The sequence below is a fragment of the Vidua chalybeata genome, chromosome 1, assembly GCF_026979565.1.
Source record: "Vidua chalybeata isolate OUT-0048 chromosome 1, bVidCha1 merged haplotype, whole genome shotgun sequence".
Classification (NCBI taxonomy): Eukaryota; Metazoa; Chordata; class Aves; order Passeriformes; family Viduidae; genus Vidua; species Vidua chalybeata.
In genome coordinates, this window is record NC_071530.1 from 153,555,380 (window position 1) to 153,566,144 (window position 10,765).

At 49.2% G+C, this 10,765-nt stretch overlaps 1 protein-coding gene across 8 annotated transcripts; it reads left to right on the forward strand.

Moving 5' to 3' along the window:
* The first annotated feature begins 1,701 nt into the window (after positions 1-1,701).
* LOC128798458 (uncharacterized) lies at positions 1,702-10,198 on the forward strand. Of its 8 annotated transcripts, none has more exons than XR_008434429.1 (6): positions 1,702-2,410; positions 2,927-2,995; positions 7,651-7,926; positions 8,644-9,109; positions 9,411-9,517; positions 10,050-10,198. XR_008434429.1 is itself a non-coding variant. In XM_053961992.1 (5 exons), the coding sequence occupies exons 1-3, from the start codon at positions 7,250-7,252 to the stop codon at positions 8,908-8,910; spliced, it is 870 nt and encodes a 289-aa protein (XP_053817967.1). In that variant the 5' UTR covers positions 6,946-7,249; the 3' UTR covers positions 8,911-9,109; positions 9,411-9,517; positions 10,050-10,198. The 8 variants fall into 8 exon arrangements, 4 of the variants coding, with proteins under 4 accessions (XP_053817967.1, XP_053817987.1, XP_053817997.1 ...); XR_008434431.1 differs by lacking the exon at positions 1,702-2,410 and having other exon boundaries at positions 2,599-2,995; positions 8,644-8,729; positions 8,814-9,109; XM_053961992.1 differs by lacking the exons at positions 1,702-2,410; positions 2,927-2,995 and having other exon boundaries at positions 6,946-7,926; positions 8,644-8,729; positions 8,804-9,109.
* The last annotated feature ends 567 nt before the right edge of the window (positions 10,199-10,765 follow it).

Here is a 10,765-nt window from a genome sequence, read left to right on the forward strand (position 1 = left end):
TTGTAGGTTTGCTGTTTTGAGGTAACTTCTTTGTGGTTTGGTGTGGTTTGGGGGTTGTTTTGTAACTAAATATTGTACAAGTATTTGTTTGTAATGATTTGAGTAATTTTACTTTTGGTGGTTTACCTGTCATTTGGGGTATGAGTGTATAAATGTTATTTGAAGAGTTTATGTTACGTGTAAGATTTTGATTTGCAATTTAGTGTTTGTAAAGGATAAGGTTAGTTGTGAGGAGGTATACAAACGAGCTACGTAGAAAAGAGATTTTTCGGGTTGGTGACTGATAAACAGAGCGTATTTGGACGTGGGGTTTTAGTGTTACTTGTTTGTTCTGTTTTGGTTGTGGAACTATTTCTTTCGGGGTTGGGTTTTTTTGTTTTTTTTTTTTCTTTGGTGTGTTTTAAATAAGGCTTGACACAGTGAGTAGGACTCTTGTGTGATTTTTTTTTTTTTTTTTTTTTTTTTAATTGTGGAAACATAAGTATAACGTGTTCTGTAGGTTATGAAATTGACGGGACTACATTATTGGCTACTTACTAAATCTTGTAGTTGTGAGTAGGTTTTTGTAACTCTGATTTTGAAATCCAAGAAGAAAACTGAGGAGACGAAGGAGGTAGAGAAGTTATCTCCTTCTAGGACAGAAAGGGTTTAGCGCAGAAACTGCTGGGTCTAATGTGGCGCGGGGGTTTCCGTGCGCCGGCCGGGCCGGGCGCGGGGCTCGGCGGCAGGAGAGCGGCGAGCTGTGCGCGTGCGCGGGAGGCGCGCTGCCGCGGGGAGCCGAGCGGAGCCGAGCGGAGGTGAATGGAGCCGAGCGGAGCCGAACGGAGCCGAGCCGAGTCGAGCGGAGCCGAGCGGAGGCGAACGGAGCGAGCGGCTCCGAGTTGAGCCGAGCCGAGCTGCGCCGAAGAGGCGAATCCAGCCGAGTCTAGCGGAGAACAGCCCGAGTGTAGGCGAGGAGCCGAGCGGGCCGAACCGAGCCGAGCTCCGCCGAGCGCAGCATCCCGAGCAGGGCGGGCCGCCGGGGCGGGCTCGGGTGGAGTCGGGGCTCTCTGAGGCTCCCCGTCCTGTCCCGCTCTCTACCCCTCCTTCTTCCTCCCCGTATTCCTCTTCTTTCTCTCTTTCCCCCATTTCCCGCTCTCCCCAAAGCCGACCCCTTTCTCTCCCTTTTCGGCCTCCCCTCTCGTCCCCCCCTCCATCCTTCCTTCCTCCTCCCCGTATTCCTGTTCTTTGTCCGCAGACCCTCTCCCCTCCTCTCCCTCGCAAACCCGACACCCCGCGCCCCCCCCCCCGCCCCACTCCTTCCTGCTCTGTCCCTATCCCGCTCCTCCGTTCTATTCCTCTTCTCTCCCTCCTCTGTGCACCATCCCTCTTCCCCGCTCCCGGCCTTTCCCTTGCCCTCCCGCTTTCCTCCACAGCCCGACCTCCCTCCCTACCCTTTCTCATGCCCTGCTAGCCCTCTTCTCTTCCCGTCGCCCCGTTCCTTCTTTCCCCGCAGCCGCGGGGCCGGGAGCGCCGGAGAATAAAGCCCAGAGGGCCGGAGCCCGGCGCCCCTGGGCCCTTGCGGGAGTCCCCGCACGGGGCCGGAGGCTCTCGGCGGATCCCCCCGTGCCGGTCAAACCCCGCCCGGCCCCGCCGGACCTGCGGCTTTGCCGGCATCGCGCTGAGAGCGGCCCCCGCTCTGTGCCGTGCCGTCCGTGCCGCGTCCCCGCCGTCTCTGCCGCTCCCTCTCTCTGCCCCTCGCCCGTGACAGCGAGGCTGGGCAGGAGCTTCGACCCTTCTGGGGGCTGCCCCCTTTTCTTGTTGCGGCAGAGTCCCTTTCGGGGGGATGTACATGTGGAAAGGGATGGAAGCAAGTGCTGGGCTGCTGTCCAGGGCAGTTAAGACTCGTTCTGTGCCTTCTTTGGGGGCCAGGAAAAAGGGGTGAAGACTCGGGGCTCTGGTGTCATTTGGGGCACCCTAAGGTCCCTAGGAGAGGGAGGCACGCTGCGGCGGAGGAGCAGGTGGGTGGCGAATGAGGGGGGTCATGCCGGGTGCCGTCCCCCCGAGGGGGGTGTGTAGAATACTACATCCTGTCAAGTGCTTCGTTTTTATAGGTATTGGTAAAAATAGGAATTTGTCTCTAAATTCATTTGGAAAGAAAGCCAGAGCAGCCCCAGGTGTGAACTGTGAGGATAAGGAGGGGCCGGCTCCTGCCGGCGGCTGTTTTAGGGGCTTTGCCTCAGCTGATTTTACAGGGAGCTGCTGGAGAAGAGGAGTTTATGGGCGGCTCCTGGGGCTGTCCTTGGAAGGACGGTGACAGCTTCGGACAGGGTCTGGGGGATCACCTGGATACGCACTTGGATACCTGGAGCATTGCTCAGAGGAGGTGCCGAGGGACAAACCTTTGTGCCAGGTAGCGGCAGCCAAACAGGTGAGCCCATGTGCATTTGTAGCGGGGACATTTCTCCTTTCCCTTTTAAATTTCATCTTGCCAATCCCTCCCCGGTGCTCCCAGAAAAAAAAAAAAAAAAAAAAAAAAAAAAAGAAAAAAAAGAAAAGAAAAAAAAGTATTTTGAGTAGGAAAGAAATTCAAATTGAGGGTAGCGACTTGTCTTCCATTATTGACCGTGTCTGAACTGGTGGGGGGTCCCCTTTCACGTGTGGTTTTGAGGGTATTGATTGAAGGAAAACCTGCCTTTTCCAGGATGTTAGGGGTATCCCAGGGGTGTCAGGGAATCGACAATACACAGCCCATTGTTCTATTTGTAGTTCACCTCTACTTCTTATAGAATTTTTCTGCTGACAAATCTTATGCTTAGCTCGAATCGCAGTTCTGCTGTTTCTGAGGCCTGCCTTTTGCAGCTTTCCCAAAACCCTCTGGTTTGAAAGATTGCCACAACTTGAGGGATTTCATTTGAGGACAAGCCCTTCTTTTCTGCTCTTACAGGGGCTGAAACTGAAGGGGAGAACACATTTATTTGCCCTTGTTGAAGTGAGGCGAGCACCTGAGTGTGGCGTAAGTTCCGGGGGTTGAATTGAAGGAGGCTGCAGCTCTCGCAGCGTTGGAAGGGTTGGGATCGGGCTGTGCCGCTGCATTGGAGGGCGCTTCTTGTGCCCCTGGCCCGGCAGCCAAGGCTGTGGCGCGGGAGCTGCTGGCGTTGCCCGGGGAGCTGCCGAGGTGGAAGGGGACTTGGGCGCGGCCGGGCTGGCGCGGGACTGCCGGAGCCGCGCCGGAGCGAGGCGTGCGGAGCCGAGGGGAGCTTTGCCGGGCCGGCGGGCGGGAGAGGCGGCGCGGGCGCTGCGCCGGTGCCGGCCGGTGCCGGCCGCTCCGTCCGCTCCGGGCGCGGGGCTCGGGCGCCGCCGGGGCCCCCTGGGCCCGGTGCCGGCCCCGCCGGGCAGGGGGAGCGGGCGGGGGGCTCCCGGCGCGGCGCCGCCTCTGCCTGCCGCAGGAGCCGCTTTCCTGCCGGGAGCCGCGCTCCGCCCGGTGCCGGCAGCGCGGCTTTTCATTTTCCGAAGGTCCTTGGTGTAGCGCTTTGGAGGTGGTTCTTAGGAATTGATTGTATCGTTTTCTTTTGTTCGTGCTTGGTGTATGCTAAGGGACATGGTGTACTTCTTGAATGTTATGGTTCTTGGTTCAGGTGCTGATGGCAAGGATTTATTTGGATTGAGTTTTGTTGTTGGATTTCATTTTTGTGGAATTTGGTGGATTTTTTTTGTTTTGATTTGTTTTGATTTTTTTGGTTGGGTTTTTAAATAATATTTTTATATTATAAAAAGATAATTTAAAATTCTATATTTTAAGGTTTACAATGTTTTTTTATGGGTCGTGGCATGAAGTAGCGGTTAGGTTTTTAATTGGATTGTGGTGGCTTTTATTAGCGTGAGTATGTAGTGTTCGTTTTGGTGGGTTTGAGGCAGTGTCCTGTAGTTAATTAGTGAGGTTTTTGTAATATTGGTCATTGCATTATTGTTTATTGTATTCTAGAGGTTTTATTCATTTGGTATGTTTGATTGTCGTGTATGTTTTGTTGTTGCAGAGAATCTGGGAGATATTGTTTATGGTTCCATTTATCTTTTGGCTTGGTGTTTATTTCCAGGTGGTATTTTAGTTTTGATTATGGTTTGAGGCATTATGGGTTTATTGAGTTAGGAATCATTTTTTGTTGTTGTTAATTGAAGTTTTTTTTTTTTTTTTTTTTTTTTTTTTTTTTTTTTTTTGTAGTTTGATGTATTTGGTTGCTGGTTTTTATTCGTTTTATTTTTGGGAACATGGTTGTTTATATGGTGGATTTTTTTTCGGTAGTTATTTTATTTGGGTGGTGATTTTTTTGTTTCTTAGTGGTTTAGATTTTTTTATATCGGTAATTGGTTTGGTGGTTTTTTAAGTTTATTTTATAGCGTATTGGGTTCTCTTTATGAGTTAGTGTTGAGGTAGAGTTTTTTTGTTTTGTTTTGTTTTTTTGGTTTTTTTTAGTAACGTTCAGGGTCTGTTGTAGGGTTTGGAGTTTAGTAAGTTAGTTGGATTTTTTTTTTCTTTTTAGTGGGTTTTGTGATTTGCTGTGTGGGATTGTATAGGGTTTTTTTTCATTTTTGTTTAATTTTTGTGATGTGATAAGAATTGTTAGTGAAAAGAGTGTAGTGTGGGTTTTTTTGCTGGTAGTTGGTTGGCTGGTGGAGCCATTCTAATATTTTTGGACGGTATGGGTGGGAATTTGTTGCTGTTTGTATTGGCATTTTAGTTTTAGGTATTGGATCTTAAATGCAAAATTATAACTATAACTATAATGTAAGAAAACAAATCTAGAAATATAAAAATGGGAATATAAAACTTCCATTTTAAATATAAATAGAATACATATAAATAGAACATGTAACATAAATAATATTATCTATCACCGTAAGATGTTCTAATGTTTGATATAGAGTATTTTATACTCTATAGAGTATTTTAGAGTATGTTTATATAAGTACATATGAATATAGATTATACATATAAATCAAATCCATAGAAAATATCAATCTAGAAATGTATAATTAATATATGTAGATAGATATAAAATCCAAAATCATAGAAATTGATACAATACATAATGGATATGATACTGTATATGTCTTATTATACCACATGACATGTCATATATTTTATATATCTAAATATAGTACATCAATATACTGTAATATAATATGTAAGAAACTATAAATGTAAATATCAAAAGCATAAATAGAAAAATATTCAAATATAGTTTAAAATAAAGGGGTTTTTAAAATTTTCTATTTGGTAGTAGGCAGGGCTTTTATTATAAAAATTAAAAATAGAAATAAAATAAATTAGAAAGGGCTTCTTTGGTTTTTATTTGGTTAGAGGCAGGGTTTTTATTTAAAAAAATATGAATATACATTTTATTTTGATATAATTCTAAAAATAGAAATAGATAATCAATGTATAAAGATAGATAAAAAAAATAAAGTGTAAATAAAAATAAGTAATAGGAAGATATAGAATATAAATAACACCATCCATCAATCTACATTTACAATGCAAATTTCAATAGAAATGCGAAAAACATAGATAAATTTAAACACAGTTTAGAAGAAAGGGGTTTTTTTTTAGGTTTTGACTTGGGTAGAGGCAGGGGTTTTATTATAAACAATATAAACCTTTTAGAAATATCAATCTAAATATAGAAATATGTAATCAATATATTAAGACATGCATAAAAATAGAAAATAAAATAAACTTTAAGTAATATGAATGAATGTAAGAAATTATAAAATTATCATTATACATCAGTATACATTTTAAATCAAAATGTGAATATAAATATAAAAAATATAAAAATAATATAGATTGAAATATAGCTTAAAAGAAAAGATTTTTTATTTTGGTTCTTATTGGGTTAGAGGCAGGTTTGTTTTTTTTTTTTTTTGGTCGGTGTTTTTCGGTTTCGTGCGGGATGTTTAGGGGCATTTATTGCAGAGGATGTTTTGAAGGGGGTCGCGCCTGTTCTTCTTTGCGCGCCTTCCCCGCCTGCAGCCCCAGGGCGGGCGGCAGTGCCGCCGCCTTGTGGCCAGAGTGCAGTACTGCAGCCCTCGCCCGAGGTCCTCCCGCGGCCGCCACCTTGGGAGTGGGTTGTCGCGGACTCGCTTGACCTTCCCAATATGGCGGCAAAAAAGGCGGGAAAAAGGAGGACCTCGGTCTGTCTACTGCACTGCCTGCACGCCACCCTGACGCCGGCGCCGCCCCGCGGGATTTTTTTCGCTTTTTCCCGTGTCGTGGCCACGGACTGTGAGCTCAGCGGCTGCGCGGGCGGTCAGGTTTTGAGCGGGCGCCGACAGGCATCGGCAAAAACGCCTCTCCCTTCCGAGGGCCTCACGCGGCCGCCATCTTGAAAGTGTCGCGGCGGCCGGGACACTCTTGACCTTCTCAATATGGCGGATAGAAAAAAAAAAAAAAAAAAAAAAAAAAAAAAAAGCGCGGGAAAATCGTGGTCCGCGTGCTGCACTGCCCGCGCGCCACGCAGGGGCCGCCCCGCCGGGATTTCCCGCGGCCTTGCCAGTACTGCGGACACGGGCTGTTGCCGCACTCGCGCCGCGGGCGGGTGGGTTTCAGGCAGCATTTTTCTTTTAAATAAGAGATCGTTAATATTAATATCATAGAGCTAGAATTTGGTTACAGGCAGGGCTTTTATTTTAAAGAACAGAACTATTTTTGCAATATAAATATAGAAATGTATATTAATATATCTGGATATATAAAAAGATAAAATATAAATAAATAGAAGTCATAGGAAGAAGATATTTAATATAGAATCGAAATAACATCATGCATCAATATACATGAGAAATGGGAATGTGAAAAGTATAAATATGAAAGATAGTTCTAGAGAGTTTAAAAGAAAAGGATTTTGGAGGGGTTTTATTGGGTTAGAGGCAGTGTGTTTTAGTTTGTGTGCGGGTGGTTTTGGGCCATTTATTTTTCAGGATTTTTCCAAGGGGATCGCCCCTGTTCTTTTCTGCCTCCCTTCCCTCCGGGCGAGCGGCAGCCCCCGGCTGTGGCCGGCGGCGGTGCTGCCGCCTTGTGGACAGAGAGCGGTACTGCAGCCCCCCCCAGCCAGCGCCCTGCCCCTCGCCGCTGGGTGCCGGCTGAGGGGGGAAGGACGGCTGCCGAGCGTGGGAAGGGCGAGGCGCGGGAGGGAGCGAGCGGCAAGCGGGGCGGTGTCTGTAAATAGAGGGGAGGGGTGAAGGAGATTCGGGAGAGCAAAGGGACCCGATGACCGAGAAGAAGGGCAGCGGCGAGGGCGGCCCGGCGGGGCCGCTTTCGGCGGGCGGCGGAGGCGCGGTCGCAGCGCTCACGGGCCGGGGGCGGCGGGCGGGGGGCGAGCGGCGTCGGAACAGGGCTGCACTCCCCTTTCCCGATCCCCGCGCGCGTCCCTCTCTAGACGCTGGAAGCGACCGCGTGCCGGAAAATGCCGCCGGGGCGGCGCGCAGGCGGCGGAGCGGGGCCCCGGCTTTCCCCGCCCCTCCTGCCGCCATCTTTGGAAGGTCAAGCGAGCCGTCCCCGTCCCGCCGCGTCGCTGTCTCGTCCCGCCGCGTTCCCGCCGCCTCCCCGTGCTTCCCCGCCGTCTCCACTCTGACACGATCCGCCCCCGTCCCGGACCCCCTCCGCTGCAGGGAAATGCAGGAGAACGCGAAAGCATCGGGGCAGAGCAGCCGCTGGAGGTGCCCGAGCCGTCTCCCCCTTGCCCGCAGGGCCGGAGTTGCCCACCGCCGGCAGCTGACAGCTACGCTGACAGCACGGGCGGCTCCGGCACACGCTTTGCCTCGCTGTGTTCCGGTGCCGTGCTGCTGCGGGAGGACGGGGCCAGCGCTCCAAAGGCCAGAGCAGAGCGCTGGCGAATGGGAGGCGAGGAAGGCTTGGGCTAAGGATGGATTGCAACCGGGCTGCCTGTAAGTGCGCAGAGAGACCTTTGTCATCCACGCTGCCAAAAGGAGCACCTGGTACACCCTATAGGTGTGCCTTGTGTTTCACGTGTTTTCATTTCCTGTTTGTGTCATCCCAAAAAGCAGGGACGGAGCAAATGGGACTGGTTCCCACTGTTGCTGGGTGAAGGCGGCTGTATTGATGTCATCTTTTTTTCACCCCAAGTTTGGCTTTTCCCATGCTTTTCCCGTAGCTGCTGCATTGGGTGTCCCCAGGAGGGCTGGGTTCCTCAGCAGGGGTCTTAGGAGTTGCTATGGATTCTGATTTTTCTGAAGCTGTATGGAAGTGTGCTAGCGAATCAGCTCTTTTCTCTCCTGAAAAGCTTTCCATCTATGTCCACCCGTGCGTCTCTGTGTTTTAATCACGTAGCCGGACGCGCTGAGGTTCTTACTTTCTAAGCCAAAAGCTGAAGCAGATGACCGTTTGCTTTGTGTGTGTGAGGAGTGGCATTTGTGCTGGAGAGCTGCGGTTGGGAACAAAAGATGGACTTAATGTGCTCTGGGGACGGGCACGGGAGGAAACGCACAGAAAGGCAAGGCAGTGATGATTGCGGAGGAGAAATGAGAGGTGGTTGCTTCCGATCCGTGGGGACTTTCCTTGGGAGTGATCGATCAGAGAGCGTATGGAAGTAGAGAGCATCTTCTGGCTGCTTCTGTTCTGTAAACTTCTCCCTGGCTTCACAGGTCCGTGCTGGAGAGTGGGAGAAGGGTCCCTGCTGGCTGCCGTGTCCTGGGTGGGCACAGAGCTCTGACCTTGGCCAGATGGGCTGGTGAGTATTGAATCAATCCCTGCCTCCTCGTGAGCAAGTTGTTTGAAGGAGTTTGAGGCAGGGACGGCTTTTAGCCGGCTGCAGTTCGGTTTCTTTCTCACAGGTTTCCGGGTTTTTTGATCCTGACGTCGCCAAAGCCTCAGGTTTGCTGAATTGGGGCTCCTACCTGTGTGACCCGTGAAATGTCCCGGAAGCTGATCGATGTCTTCCTGCTCCCGCTGTGTTCATTTGGGCTGTGCTTCAGGCTTCTCTCCCTGGGCCCTTGCCGTTGCCGTATCTCTTGGATGCCGTGCAGAACGGAATCAGGCAGCCAAGCCTCAGGTTCACCTTCTCCCTCACCCTCTGCGCTGCTCGTGTGGCACAGCAGATCCTGAAGCCAGGTACTGGGACGTGCTGCGTGTGTCACTGCTGGGGTGAAAAGCAGAGCCCTGGGGAGTGTCGATCCCCTCACCTGCTCTGTGCTCGTGCGCTCTTGCCTGAGCTTTTCCTCCTGGGCAAGAGAAGGGAGGGTGGGCAGCAATGGGAATGCGCCTCAGAGCAAAGGCCTTCTGCAGTTGCCGGGCTGTTCTCCCAGCTCGGAGCGCTGCACGCTCACTGACTGCAGCTTCCAGGAATTGTCGTCCGTGCTTGTGGATTGGGAGCGCTGTCCTCCTCCACCATGCCAACCTTTTCTCTTTACAGAGGAGCACGTGTACATAAGGGTAAAGAGATTCCTTCTGTCACACCGGTATTTGGACCTGAGGAAGGTACCAGGTTTTCTCCAGCTTTTCTACAGTTTTGATTTTGAGGTAAGAGTCCCATTTTAGGTACCCAGTAATTCTTCAGAAATGTATTAGAAACAGCCGCAAAAATACAATGAAAGCTCATTCTCCCACGGGTAGTTAATTAGAAGCGTCTTTCTTATGTTTCATGTAGGAATTCAAAATGTTATTTCTGTGAGGTTTTTGTTGTCTTCTTAATACTAGCGCACAAGGAGTTGTGCTGTGTATGCTCTGTGAGCACAAGAAAAGAATGTTCTGCCCCGGCTAGCTACAATTCCTCTTTGAGTTTAGGCTAGTAACTTGGAGTTCAACTGAAGTATTTTAGAAACAGCAACTTCTAAAATTCCATTTCCACTGCATGTTTGGGCTGCAGACTGACTGTTCCCAATGGATGTTAGCGATTAAATTTGATAGGAATGGAAATTGAGAAGTCCAGAAGAAGCTGTGGTAATTCCTGAGCTGGCACTCAGAGGGAACCGGGGTTTTGTGCTCTTAGGAGCATGTATCCTTTGGAAATGTCTGAATGTCTGACGGTGGTATTTTTCTTTATGGCTTCCAGTACAAAACAGCACGAGTGGATCCTCAGATTTCTTGGGAAGGGCTGCGTGACAAACATTGCTGTGAGCTCTATGTCTACCAGAGGATTTTCCGGGTCATTCTTTCCTTTCTCAGCAGTCCTTTGTGTGACCAGGGCTCCCAGGTAAGAATTGAAAAAGCAGTTCCCAATACCCCAAACCACAAAAGCTTGTATGGCCTCAAGATCTCAAGTACAAACAGAAAGGAGCAGCTGATTCTGCTTGGTCCTCTGAAACTGTTCCTTTTTTGGTTTTGTGGATGTGTGGAGGGGGAAATAATTTAGGTTGTGTCTAAACAGTCCTCCTTATCCCCTGAAACTGGGACCGGTTTCCTGCCATCGTGAGCCTCACGTGGGTGCCGTGGTTTTGCTCCCTGCAGTCGGGTCTTTTCTTTTTGGGTCTCTATTTCCCCAGCCAGCACGTTTGTCACCTGCACAGTGCTTCGGCAGGAGGGAAACTCGCCTGCCGGGAGCTCTCAGGTTTGGGAGCACCACCCTGAGGATTTCAGTATCAAAACTCGACAAAAAGAGAAAATGTCTTGCTACGAATACTTCTTGTAAGAGCACACCTGTGGTGTGAAGCGTTGAAGGGAGAGTGTCTTTCCTTCTCTGGAGTTGCTGAGAACAGGCGGTGTTCATTTTAGCTGGAAGTTGATCGGGTACAGCCAAATTGCTCATTTTATTTTAGATAATCAGATCTT

Coding starts and splice junctions, on each gene's coding strand:
- LOC128798458 (XM_053961992.1), top strand. CDS start 7,250: ATGACCGAGAAGAAGGGCAGCGGCGAGGGCGGCCCGGCGGGGCCGCTT. Junction 7,927..8,643: donor GGATTGCAACCGGGCTGCCT/GTAAGTGCGCAG, acceptor CTGGCTTCACAG/GTCCGTGCTGGAGAGTGGGA. Junction 8,730..8,803: donor GACCTTGGCCAGATGGGCTG/GTGAGTATTGAA, acceptor GACGGCTTTTAG/CCGGCTGCAGTTCGGTTTCT.